This window comes from Protobothrops mucrosquamatus, unplaced genomic scaffold (genome assembly GCF_001527695.2).
Source record: "Protobothrops mucrosquamatus isolate PMUCROS unplaced genomic scaffold, P.Mucros_1.0 scaffold_226, whole genome shotgun sequence".
Classification (NCBI taxonomy): domain Eukaryota; kingdom Metazoa; phylum Chordata; class Lepidosauria; order Squamata; family Viperidae; genus Protobothrops; species Protobothrops mucrosquamatus.
The window spans coordinates 1,197,610-1,212,286 of record NW_015386302.1 but is presented as its reverse complement, the minus strand read 5'-3'; the positions used below and the strand labels follow the sequence as shown (position 1 = coordinate 1,212,286).

Here is a 14,677-nt window from a genome sequence, read left to right as displayed (position 1 = left end):
GCACTCAGGAATACTTCCACCTTGATATTCAGACAGGGAATCTGTTGATTAAGGATAACATAGACAGAGAAGCTTTATGTGGCCAGAATGATCCTTGTGTACTTCTATCTCAGCTTGTTTTGGAAAACCCCTTAGATATCTTTAATATTGAAATCAAGATAGAAGATGTGAATGACAATGCTCCCAAATTTTGGAAAAACAATGTGGAGATAGACATTCTTGAGACTGTTCCTAAAAGTACAACATTCCCCTTGGAACCTGCCCAAGATGATGACTTAGGAGATAATAGCATCCAAAATTATACTCTTAATCCCAATGAGCATTTTCAGCTCGAAGTACATAAGAATGAAGATGAAAATGATAATATATATCTTGTTTTGAAGGAAACATTAGATAGGGAGGAGATGCCATACCTTGGATTGACTCTAATGGCTATTGATGGAGGAGTTCCAAAGAAAACCGGCACAGTTCAAATTAATATTAATGTTCTGGATAATAATGATAACTTTCCTCTGTTTAGCAAGTCTGAATATAAGGCAAGAGTAAAGGAGAATCTGCCTCAGGGCACTCTTGTGGTTAAGGTGGAAGCCACAGATCTGGATTTGGGTTCAAATGCACAGATCCTGTACTCATTCCATCAAGTGCCAGAAAGAATAAACAATTTGTTCAATTTAAATGAAAGAACAGGAGAAATCACTGTTTGGGGTCAGATTGACTATGAAAAAGAAAAGAGTTACAGCATGAACATCAGAGCAACAGATGGAGGGGGTCTTTCAGGGCACTGCAAGGCACTGATTGAGGTTGAAGATGTGAATGACAACCCCCCAGAAGTGTCCATCATATCTCTGACCAGCATCTTAAAAGAGGACTCTCCCCCAGACACAGTGGTGGCTGTCTTCAGTGTTAGAGACCAAGACTCTGGAGACAACAGTAAAACGGTCTGCTCTGTGGATGTGAACATCCCTTTTGTCCTCAAAGGCACCACAAACAACTTTTATCAGCTTGTGCTCCAAAGTCCCCTGGACAGAGAGACGGTCACTGAGTACAACATCACCATCACAGCCATTGACTGCGGCTCTCCTAGGCTCACTTCAACAAGACTGATTAATGTTCAGATCTCTGACATCAATGATAACCCTCCTCTTTTTGAAAAGCCTTCATATGACATGCAGATCCGGGAGAATCATATTCCAGGCTTGTTCATCGGCTCAATCCACGCTGTGGATCTGGACATAAAGCTGAATGCTAAAGTGACTTACTCAGTTCTGCCTGGGAAAGGTGATGGCCTTTTGCCCTCTTTCATTTCAATCAACTCTGAAACTGGAAACCTGTATGCCCTCCGATCCCTGGACTATGAGCAGATAAGAGGCTTCAGAGTTACTGTGAGGGCCTCTGATGGTGGTTCTCCTTCCCTGAGCTCAGAAGTGATTGTCCGCATCCACATCATAGATGAAAACGACAACGTTCCCTTCTTCCTGTATCCCCTCCAGAACAACACATCCCCATGCAATGAGCTGGTTCCCAAGTCAGCCGAGGCCGGCTATCTGGTCACCAAGGTGGTTGCAGTGGATGCAGATTCTGGCCAAAACTCTTGGCTTTCCTATGAATTGTTGAAGGCCACGGACCCAGCCCTTTTCAGCATAGGAGCGCAGAATGGGGAAGTGAAAACCAGGAGAGCCCTGAATGAGCGAGACACAAACAAGCAGAGGCTGGTGATACTGGTCAGAGACAACGGTCTTCCTCCCCAGACCAGCACGGCAAACGAATTACAGGAAGAACACCTACCGAAAAGCCTAGGGAAGGACTCCTCCCACCTACAGTCACACGTTCTTGGCCTTCTTCTATTTTGGAACTGGTTCATAAACCACTAGACGAACCGACGACAGAGGAAACACAAGGACCAGACATAACAACACAAACAACACCAGTTTTAGGAGTTCTTCCTGGCGGTTTCGGTAATTACTGCAGCTGTTCCTCACTTCCCACCTGCCAGTGCTGATGCCCCAGAGAACTGTGCTGATTCACAGAATGGGTCGCTTCCCAGGACTTACCATTATGATGTTTGTTTGACTGGTGGATCCTTAAGTAGCGAGTTCCGATTTCTCAGGCCTCTCTTTCCTGTCCTGTCCTGTCCTGGGGGAGATGTTAACATCCCAGGCAACCACTGGACTTCTGGCCCTGAAGATTTATCTAAGCAGGTTGCAGTTAATGGGAGAACGAAAGAGGTGAGGAAAAACATGCAATTAATTCAGCCTCTTTCTATTTATTCTCCCTCTGTTTGTTTTGCTCTATCAGTTATTCTTGAACTCCATGCTGGTTATTTATTTAAAAAATAGGCAATTTTACTTTAATGTTAGTTGAGAGCATAGATCACAATTCTTTTACAGGTAGTCAATCAGTCCTTGGTTAACAGCTACTCCTTTAGTGAACATTTGGTATTATAATGCGCTGGGTGGTAGTTACGACCGGTCCTAGACCTTCCAGCTGTCCTGGAACCTCCCTGATCACTTGATTCTGATCTGGGCACTTGGCAACCAGCTCACACTTAGGATGGTTCTGCATCCCATGGTCATGTAATTTTCAGCCTTCGCTGCAGGTTTCCCACAAGCAGTTTCAATGGGGAAGCTGGCAGGGAGGGTTGCAAACTGCTCGGGTAAGTCTTACCCGGCTGCATACTTTCCCCCAGCCTCTCTGCAGTCACGCTGCGCCTTGCCATTCACCCAATCACCCTTGCACACTCTCTCCAGGCCTCACTGTGCTCCCGCTGTGTGTCCTGGCCATTTGCACTCTTGTGCACCCTCCCCTACCCAGCAACATCCACTCCCAGCCCTCTTGTGCTCACACTGGGCCTTCCCTGCCAATTGCACAGCCTCTTTGAACTGCAATTGTACTAAGTTTCCCCGGCCAGAGGTGTGCCCTCCCTCACATAGCAGTAGGTACCCCAAGCCCTGGCATGGCTTTCTGTGCATCCCCTCACTCCCTCTCCCACCCAGCAGTCGCCACTTACCTGCCTGCTGGCCTGCTTGTTTGTGGCCTAGTCATCTGTCAGCCTCCCCACTGATTTTGGTTGTTGGAAGCTGGCAGGAAGTTGCAGGAGGTGACCTGTGGTTTTCACTTGCCATTGCTAAGCGATATAATCACGTGATTTATGAATTCATGGCTTAGTGGCAGAAATTCCAGTCCCAACTGCCGTCATATCTTGAGATTCCCTGTGCATTGATTTACACGTTATGCACTCACCTGACGTAATTATACCTAAGATAATTTCTGATTTATTGTATTTCAGGAAACAAGTCACTGTCCTGGTATTCTCTGTAAAGCAGCCCATCACTTAATTCATAACAGTTGTTTGGGAATAATAAATTTTATGAATCTTAAAGATTCGCATTAATCCTGACTGGCAGCCAGATACACCGTTTCACTTCTTATGCCAGTCTAGGGGTATTTCACTAACAAAGTAACCAAGATAAATTAAATCTGAGTCACAGGAAGTTTTATAGGTTACAGCATAGAGCAAACTGTTCCAAATATTCTCCTAAAAGGAGCAATATTGACAATCCTGAGTTAAAGTTTCTATTATAGTTCCCTACAAGAACATTTTTTCCTACTATAGTTATTTTTTATTCCTATCTTCTAGAATTTTTGAGAAATAGATTGAATTTTATAAAAATAAATACTCTGGAGTATTTCCCCGTTTAGAGATTGTCAAACCAATTTACCACTTGGAATTCAAAGATTCTCTTGCCAATATTGCATTTAGGGAACTTGTATGATGATCTGGCTGCATTCAACTAATATTATCTTTTTTTAATAAATGTTATTTTAGCTTCTTCATATTTTCATATCATAAGAGGTATCTGAAATATTGTATATGTTCAAAAACATATAACAATTGATCAGTGTCAATCCATGTTTAGTTGGATTCACTTTTAATACTGATTCAGGAAGAAAAAATTATAGTGACATCTATGTGGGGGAGGGGAGAGATCTGGAAGCAATAGCTGTTGTGGTAATTAATGGCATTGAACACAAGAAATATAATTGCAGGACTGATTTGAAAAAGATGGCATATAGAAATTTAACTGCAATAGAATATCAGTAATTTGGTGTTGTATAAATTGGCTTTTAAAACTAATGTGCTGAATAATTAATTGGAAATACTAGAGAATATTTTTGCTGACTGACAAGATATGATCCCCCTCTACTCACCCAAGAATTCAAGAAATCAATCTGATACTTAATATTATTCAACTTATTATCCAAAGCACCTGAGGGCAAGACAAGGAGCAATGGGTGGAAGCTCCTTAAAGAGAGATCCAATCTGGAACTAACGAGAAATTTCCTGACAGTAAAAAAAATACTTGCTTGCTTCCCAGAGTCGTGGGTGCCCCATGTTGCAGATTTTCAAGAAAAGATTAGACATCTGTTTATAACAGAAAATCGGTTGACCCCATCTTCTTGTGGCAACCCCTCAAATATTGGAACACTGCTATCTTGTCTCCCCTTATCCTTCTTTCACTAGACTAGATATACTGAATTCTTGCAACCGTTCTTCATGTGCTTTAGCCTCCAGCCCACTAATCATCTTTGTTGCTCTTTTCTGCACTCTTTTCAGAGTCTCAACATCTTTTTTATATTGTGGTGACCAAAACTGGATGCAGTATTCCAAGTGTGGTTTCATCAAGGCGTTATAAAGCAGTACTAACACTTCACATGATCTTGATTCTATCCAGCCTAGGATTGCATTGGCTTTTTTGGTGGATGCAACATACTGCTGGTTCATATTTAAGTGATTAAGCACTTGCATCTACACACTGGCCAGCAACTCACGTGGCCCCATGGCCAAGAGGCCATGGCCCAGTAGTGGACCACAGCCCATAGGTTGGGGACCTTGTATTAAGGTACATTACTATGAATTTCCAGAAAAATGTTTGTTTAGGATAATGTACTGAGAAATTTCTATTGGTTTTGTATGTATTTTAGTTTCTACATGGGCATTTATCCTGCTTTGTCCTATGTAATTTGGTAGATCAAAGATTCTGAAATAGACCTTAAAACAAAATACTACAATTTTCAGGAAAGAAAACAATTTGCAAGTTTTTTGAAATATTGCAAGTGATTGAATGGGTGTTTGGGATAAGGAATGTGAAGTCAATGAAAAATTGTTTAAATGAGATTTGAGTACATTGATTAGAATAAGAAAAAGGTTTTGTAATACAACTCATGATCAAGGCTCAATTCTGATTACTGGAGAGTGGTACAAGTGGTTAAATGTTTAAGCAGGTCAGGATTTGGGGAACTATGCGGTGAAACATGAAAAACAAAGTGACAGAAAAAGGAAAACAATAGCACAAAAGAACACCTATTAAATTTCTAAAGAAGGCGTATGAACAGCTGAAGGTTTGAATAATGCAGAGGTTGACAGTGAAAATTGCACTTTCTGCAACATGGAAAGATGGGACAGAATGCCAACATACTGGGATATTTATTGGATATTATCAGTATCAAAAATGGAAAGAGTGACAAGAAACTAAGGCAGAAAAGCAGCATATACCTAGAAAGATGAGGTCAGGAAAGCTAAAGCTGAGAATGAATTAAGACTTGCAACAAAAGGCAAGTATAATAAAAAAAAAAGTTTCTTTCAATATGTAAAAAACAAGAAAAAAGTCAAGAAAACAATCGGTCCACTAATGGGAGAAGATGGTAAGAAAGTGACAGGCAGCAGGGAAAAAGTAAAGCTGCTTAATTCATTCTTTGCATCGGTCGTCTTCACACAAAAGGAAAAAATAGCCCAACCTACCAAAAACAGAACCATAAAGGACAGATAAGTAATATAAATTAAAATAGGCAAGAAAATGGTAAGAGATCATGCTAGACAAGTTGAGTTCAGCAGGATCAGATGGATTACATCATCAGTGTTATTATCACTTTATAACGCCTTGGTAAGATCACACTTGGAATTCTGCATCCAGTTTTGGTCACCACAATATAAAAAAGACGTTGAGACTCTGGAAAGAGTGCAGAGAAGAGCAACAAAGATGATCAGGGGTCTGGAGGCTAAAACCTATGAAGAATGGTTGCAGGAATTGGGTTTGTCTAGTTTAGTGAAAACAAGAACTAGGGGTGATATAATAGCAGTGTTCCAATAATTTAGGGGCTGCCACAAAAAAGAGCGTCTCAACCTATTTTCTGAAACACCAGAAGGCAGGACAAGAAAAAATGGATGGAAATTAATCAAGGAAAGACACAACCTAGAACTAAGGAGAAAATTCCTGACAATGAGAACAATTAACCAATGGAACAGCTTCCCTTCAGAAGTTGTGGGTGCTCCATCACTGGAGATTTTTAAGAAGAGATTGGACGACCATTTGTCTGAAATAGTATAGAACAGTGATGGCGAACCTTTTAGAGACCGAGTGCCCAAACTGCAACCCAAAACCCACTTATGCATCGTTGGGTGCCGGGTGGGTGTGGCCCATTGGGTGGGTGTGGCCCATTGGGTGAGCGTGGCTGCGGTGGTAACAGCAGACTGGGTGGGATTAAAAAGTTCAATCAATCAATTCCAACTTTGCAAGACCTTTTTTTTTCCCGTGAAAAGTTGAAATTGACTGATTGATTGAACCTTTTTTTTTTCCACACGGCAATGAAGATCTAAAGCGAAAAGGTTTTATAAAACCAAGCTGAAGGCCAAAGACTGGGACGACAGCACACGTGCCCACAGAGAGGGCTCTGAGTGCCGCCTCTGGCACCTGTGCCATAGGTTCGCCACCACTGGTATAGAATCTCCTGCTTGAGCAGTGTTCCAAGGTCCCAATGTCCCTTCCAACTCTTTTATTCTGTTAGTTTTCAAGGATAACCAGTACATTTAGTATAAACAGTTAATTTCAAAGAGATGGTCATAAACATGACTTCCATGCACATTTTCCTAGTGTACTTTGAAAGTAATTGTCAGGCCTGGGCCCGCTTGGTCCCCTTAGGAAAGAAGCATTCTTAACTCCATTGGTAGCGAAAAGGTTACTTTTACTAAAAACCAAGTGGCTACAGTAAGCAAAGCCAGAACTCAGAGTTTGTGTGCGAAGATTCCTTAGTTAACTTTTTCTTCTCCACTCCCCCCCCTCACCATTGTCCAGTCATGTTCAAAGAAAATGTTTTGGTAACTGTCCCTGCAATGGTTGGGTAGATGGATAGGTGTTGCATTCCATTCCCAAGTCCACGGCCTTGGGATGTATTGGGATGTCTGAAAGGATGAAGATTGCTTTCAGTTTCCCCCATCTTCCCCCATCTTCCTTCCCCATGGCTTATAACAGACTGGAATCTAGCGAAGCATAGATGCGAGCAAAGGATGGCAGCTCTGACATTCTGCCCCCTTTGGAAAATGGGCTGACCCTAGAGGGAAAGTGGAAGAAAAAAAAGAGATGTTAGGCATTTAGTTAGTTAGGTTTGCTATGGTATTGGTTGTGCAATTTTTGGATGAGGTGTGGGGATTGCACATGTTGGGCATCAACCCACTCCAATTCAGTACAGGAATCGACATCTGCAGATTCATGAATCCAGTATTTCTTTAACTTCAAGGTGTTGTTCCCTTTCAATAAGGATGGGAGCTGGTAGTGGTTTTGTTGTGAGATGGAAGGGGAATGTGCTTGCAGGCTTTAATAGGCTATAGGGGAACACTGGGTGGGCATGCTGAAGGTTCTTTGGTAATTTCAATTCCACAGTCACCAGATTGGTGATTCTGATGATGGGGAAAGGGAAAACGTATTTGGGCCCTAATTTTTCTGATGGTTGTCTAGATTGCAAGTACTTTGTTGAGAGGAGTACTTCATCTCCTACTTTAAATTCAATTTGTGAGTGCCTTTTCTTGTCAGTGTTTTTTTATGGGATTCCCTTGTGTCATCTAATGCCTTGCGAATGACCGGCCAAGTGTGTTGCAGGGATTTCATCCACTCAGTGAGGGTGGTGCTTTGGGTTGGTTGTTCAGGAAGTTCCAGCATAACGACAAAATCTTGGGTGGCCACCTGGAATGGCACGAATCTGGTGCTGGTATGCACAGCGTTGTTATATGCTACCTCTGCAAAGGGGAGAAGTTCTGCCCAGTTGTCTTTTTGACAGTTGACATAGCAGCATAGGTATTGTTCCAAAATGCCATTTGTACATTCACAATCCCCATTTGTCTGGGAGTGGTGTGAAGAGTTTGCATGCAAAGATTCACTAATTAACTTTCCCTTCTCCGGTCCACCCCTGTTATCTTGCCATTGTCCAATCATATTCAAAGAAGTTGTTTGGTAACTGTCCCTGCAACAGTTGGCTAGATGGATAGATGTTGCATTCCATTCCCAGATTTGCTGCCTTGGGATGTCTCAAAATGGCACGAAGATTGCTTTCAGTTTTCCCCATCTCCCCACATCCTCCTCCCCCCATGGCTTATGATAGAATGGCATTTAGCAATGCATAGGTAAGAGCAAAAGATGGCAACTCTGACAGTAATCTTCTTCCTACTGAATAGTCTTGACTATTTTTGCCAGAGTATTTTACTTCCTTAGAGGCTAACCTCAGCAATTAATGGGCTACTTCAGAACCCTGTTACCTAGAGCAATGATGAAAGAGTAAACTCTCCCACTCCTCCTCCTTCTCCTTCCACCCACCCCCATTTCCATAGGTAGAAACCTGTATTATACAAGGCAAATCTAAGGTATTTTAACCATGATTTATAATCTATAAGAAAAATGTATAAGTTATTATACTGCAAAAGTACTAACAAGAATGGAAACTTTTGTTTTAAATCTGTTTGCAAGTGTTGCATACAGATGCATTTTCATGCTTTAACAAATCAATCCATGGTTCTCACTGGAGCCACAAATGACCAGGCTTAAATTATCCTCCTTTGGACACATTATGCAAAGACCTAATTCTCTGGAGAATACTTGGAAAGATGGAAGCCAAAAGAAGATGAGGATGCACAACAAGAAAGAAAGGTAACAAACAATTGCTTCTCTGAGACACTAACATGGAAAGGTAATCTTGGGCCAATCTCTCTCTGATGCCTAGGTAGGAGGCAAAGGTAAATTTGTTCCAAAAAAGTTTTCAAGAAAACTGTAAGAACTAGTCTAGGCAGTTGATAGGAACTGATTCAAAGCCGCCACCCCCCCCCATGGGGGAAGACACAGCAGCAAACAAATTGTCCAGTGGAAGGATGTTGTCACCTGTAATCCAACTGAATACCCTGAAAGCTGTTGCCAAACTGCTTTTCTGGTTTTGATGTTGCGATGAAATGGATGCAGGGAAGCAGGGCTCTGCGTCCCACGCCCGATTTCTTCCTGCTGGGGGCCCAAAAGGGGCCTGAAGTCGCCCTGGAGAGGCGACAAATCATGAGGGGACCCTTGTAGATCACAGGGGAGATGGCAGTCAAGCTGCTTGATCCAAGGAAGCCCTCAGAACCAACAGGAGAAAGACTGGCTGCACTCATGCTGCTAGTCAGAAGCTGCTGTCTGCCGGAGGGAAAAGCATGTAACAAGCGTGAGCAACATGTCTGATCTGGGTGAGACTATTTTCCTTCCTCTATGATTGTAAAACCTGTTTTGGGAAAAAAAGCGACCCAAAAGCAAAGAACTCACAGAACTAAAAGGAGGGGGGAGGTTTCTTTTTTACCCCCTACCCCAGAATAAAAGTGGTGGTTTAAGCCTTCTTGGAGGAAAATAGAGAAAACTATAAAATTATTTGGACATAAGAGAGAGGGGAGAGAGAGGGGGGAGAGAGAGAGAGAGAGAGAGAGAGAGAGAGAGAGAGAGAGAGAGAGAGAGAGAGAGAGAGAGAGAGAGAGAGAGAGAGAGAGAGAGAGAGAGAGAGAGAGAGAGAAATCTAATAACCTTCAGAAGGAGATGCAAGCGACACTACAAGCAATCCAAGAGGCAATTTCCTCGCACAAAGAAGATACAAGGAAAAATCATGAGGAGACAAAAGATAAGTTTAATAAAATGAATCAAGAAATTCATAATATAAACTCTCAATTAGAAAGCTTTAGACATATGATTACAAAGAATGAACAAAGAAACCAGAAAATAGAAAACAAGTCAGTAGAGACTGATCAAAAGACAGAAGAAATAAAAGATGAAAACCAGAGGCTGATGCAGGCAAATAGAGAATTGGAAGATTCAATGGCAGTTTTGGAAATGGAAAAGGCATCTTACTTCTTAAGATTTCAAAACATAATGGAGGATAAAGAAGAGGACCTCGCAGATTTGATGACGGAGTTATTGGCTGAAGCACTGGAAATTGGGAAACAGGAAATGGAAGGAGAGATAGATCAGGTAATTCGAGTCAATTCAAGCTATGTGAGGAGAAACAAAGTCCCCAGAGAAGTGCATGTCAGATTTGTCAAAAGATCTATAAGAGATAAGATATTAAGAAGAGAAAGAGATAATCATCTGCATTATAAAGAAGAGGAAATTGTAGTGTTGAAGCAGATCCCCAGGAGAATAAGAGATTCACGAAGAGAATATCAATTCCTGACCAGAAAATTAATTGAAAAAGGAGTGAATTTTAGATGGCTGATTCCAGAAGGGATTTTAATTAATTGGGACATGAAATGATACAGATTGGACACTGCACTTAAGGCAATGGAATTTTATGAGAGATACAAAGCATTCTTGGAAGGGAAAAGTTCGGAATTTCGTGCAGAGAGAGAAACAAAGAAAGAGGAAGAGGCAGTAATAGAAGGAGCAGCCAAACCAAGGGAAGAGGAAGAAACAGAAAACACAAATACAGAAGAAGGGGCAAAAGCAAGAGAACAGAGACAAATAAGAACAACTAGAAGAATAAAACCTAAATATAACTGAAGGAGATGGAGAAGGACAATGGGATTTTCTCAATGAATATAAACAGATTGAACTCCCCCACCAAAAGAAAAAAAATCTTTACACAACTAAAAAAATTAAAAATGGATATAATTTGTCTCCAAGAAACACATATTAAGAGACAACACTATAAACTGTTGGAACAACCGAAAATTGGGAAACTCCACATTAGCACAACAAAAAAAGAGGAATAGCTTTATATACTAAAGAAATAATGACTCGCAAACAAATCTATGCAGATGAAGAGGGAAGAATAGTAATGGTGGAAATAATGATAAACAGATACTGCTGGTAGCTATATATACACCTAATAACAAACAAGAAGAATTTTATCAAAAATTACATTAAAAACAGTGGAATTGGAATATCAAAATATTTGCTTAATGGGAGACTTTAATGCAATTGTAGATGGGAAGTTGCATTGCAGAATCAGTAAAATAGGGAAAAAAGGAAGGAACATACTACCTAAAACTTTCTTTAAAATGGCAGAAGAAATCTGTATACAGGATATATGGAGAGAAAAGAAACCAAAAATACTACAATATACATTTTACTCAAACAGGTATAAATCATGGTCCAGAAATGATATGATATGGATATCTCCTGAATTACGCATGATTATATACAAGAGATTGAAATAGAAACCAATATATGGGCAGACCACAACCCGATAAAAATGACCTGGAGAGGAATTAAGAAAAAATTAAGATGGTCTCTGAACCAATCTTTACAAAAGAGAAAAAATTTATACAAATAGCAACAAAAGAAATGGGATTTTTCTTTAAACTAAACAAAAAGGACGAGACATCACTTCAAAATGTGTGGGATATGGCTAAAGCATACTTTAGAGGGCGAGCTATACCTTACATGGTGAAAACGAACGAAGAAAAAAAGCAACAACAAATGGAAGTTAAAGGAGGAATTTATGAAATTAGAATTAGAACTACAAAGAGATCCACAAAAGAAAACACTTAAAAAGCAAATGGAAATAATAAAACATAAATTAAACTTAGCTGAGGCTGAAAAAATGGCCCAACAAATTAAAAGGGCAAAAGAAAATTTCTTTGAAAACGCTAACAAACCGGGGAGGTGGCTAGTATACAAACTGAAAAAAGAAAGAGAGAAAAAGTTGATAAATAAGCTGCAAGACTCAAAAGGTGATTTACAGTTCCAAAATGACATAATTAAAAAAATAATAAAAGACTTTTATGAGACACTTTATCACACAGAAAAAGCTTCTCAAGAAAAAATATAGCAATATATAAAAAAGCTGAGTTACCAAATATTCCAGAAAACATACAAAACATGCTAAATAAAAAAATATCAATGATGGAGGTAATAGAGGTGATAAAAAGGCAAAAAAATGACAAGACTCCAGGTCCAGATGGGCTACCTGCAGAGTTTTATAAATGTCTACAAGATACATTAAGCCCACTAATGAAAGAACTGTGCAATGAAGTACTCTTAGAGGCTAAAATACCCAAAACATTACTTTAATACCTAAAGAAGATTAGATTTACACAGATAAAGAATTATAGACCAATATCTCTATTAAATGTGGACTATAAAATTTTTGCTTCAATAATAGCAGAAAGATTAAAGAAATTCTTGATTGAATTTATATATACAGACCAAAATGGATTTTTACCTAAGAGACAAATAAAAAATAACGTAAGAATGATCTTAGATATTTTGGAACATTATGAAATGCATCCAGGGAAGCAGATGGCGCTAATATTCCTAGATGCACAGAAGGGTTTTGATAACGTAAATTGGCAATTTATGATTCAACAATTAAATGAAATGGATTTTGGAGAAAACTTTATAAATATAATTAAAGCAATTTATCAGAGACAAACAGCAAAAGTAATCATAAATGGAGACTTTACAGAAAACTTTAATATCAAAAAAGGCACAAGACAAGGATGTCCATTATCCCCATTGTTATTTAGGTATTAAACAGAAATATTAGGCAAGACACGGAAATTAAAGAATTGGGGATAAAAGATGAAAAATATAAACTACAAGCATTCGCAGATGACTTGGTCTTTGTATTAGATGAACTACTTGAGACATACCTCAAGTTTATGAAAAAGATAGAAGAATTTGGAGAAGTGGCAGGACTGAAAATAAATAGAGAAAAGACTTTCAAATAGTTAATAGTCAAATAATCAAATATTTGGGGATATATTTAACAACAAGATGCGCAACAATAAAAGAAGATAACTACGTAAAATTACTAAAACAAATAAAATTAGATTTGGAAAAATGGAAAAATCTACAATGTTAAATGCTAGGGAGAATAGGAACAGAGAAGATGAATATTTTACCAAAACTAATCTTTTTATTTCAAACAATATCTATAAAACTGGAGAAATTTTTTTTGATGAATTACGGTAAATACATTGATTTTGAAATTTATTTGGCAAGGAAAAAAAGCTAGAATTAGATTGAAAATGCTACAAGAAGCAAAAGAAAATGGAGGTTTTGGGCTGCCAGATTGGGCCTTATATTATCAAGACATAAAAGATTACTATACCTAGAGGGGCATGACCTACAACTTGGATGGCATGCCTTCTTATGGTATGGGAAGAATAAAATACATAGATACTTTCAAAAACCACTATATAAGAAAGGCACTGCTTCTAGAATGGGAAACAATAAAAGCGAAAATTTACATGAAAATACCTGGATGGCTTTCAACAATGGAAGCGTTTCTTCACCCAAACTTAATTAACTATGAGAAAATTGTGACTTATAAAGACATTTTAAATACTGAAGGGAAACTAAAAACCAAACAAGAACTAGAAGAACAGGGCATTGATCTATCATAGTGGGCACACCTGCAAATTCAAACGAGATATGAAAAAGATGGTTAAGAAACTGTATAAGTATATGTTAAGTTTAAAGATGGAAAAGGAACAAATTAAAGAAACAATGATAATATGGGCAAAAAACTTTGGGCATAACATAGAGTTAGAAAACTGGCAAAGACTTTGGAAAAGAAATTCGAAAATAACAAAGGTGGTGGCTTACAAAGAAAATCTATATAAAATGTTTTACAGATGGCACTTAACACCTGTGAGGTTAGCGAAAATGTTTTAAAATATGTCTAGTAATTGTTGGAAATGTAGACAAAAACCAGGCACATATTATCATCTTTGATGAACATCCCTAAAGCCAAAAGATTTTGGTCAAGCATACATATATAGTTAGAGAAAATGACTAAAAAACACATAGATTTTAAGCCAGAATTATTTTTGTTAGGTATAATTGTAGGAAATTATGAGAAGGAATGTGTATACTTAATGTTACATGTGTTAACTGCAGTGAGAATTGTATTTGCTCAACATTGGAAAGATGAAGAACTACCAACGGAGGAAGAGATAATTAAGAAAATTTTGGACTGTGCAGAAATGGACAGACTGACTCTGAAAATGAAAGAGAAAAAAGATTCAGAATATTTTAGAACATGGAATACATTTTATCATGGCTAGAAAAATGAGGTAGAGAGAAAGGAGTTCAACATGTATTAGTAAGCTAAATATTGAAACCCAGACAATATGTTGCTGATAAAATATTAAGGATTTGTGACTATAAAAAATTAATAAAATATTGTAATAATAATATAATAATCTTTATTGATTAGCCCTTGAGCCATATCAAAGTGCAAAGTTCCAATAACAAATCATTACCAAAGTCTAATAAAAGCAATTTAAAATAAAATTTGATAAAATACAGTTTAAAATGGAACTAGAATAATATATGACTTAAGATGAAATTGGAGTAAAATACAGTCTAAAATGAAGTTAAAATAGAGTACAATA

General features: G+C 38.6%; 1 protein-coding gene across 1 annotated transcript in view; it reads left to right on the top strand.

Moving 5' to 3' along the window:
• The window catches only part of LOC107299354 (protocadherin Fat 4), a 57,892-nt gene that overhangs the window by 34,117 nt on the left and 9,098 nt on the right, over positions 1 to 14,677 (top strand). The window contains 1 exon segment of the mRNA XM_029286767.1: positions 9 to 1,757. Within this exon segment, the coding sequence (XP_029142600.1) occupies positions 9 to 1,757 (1,749 nt within the window).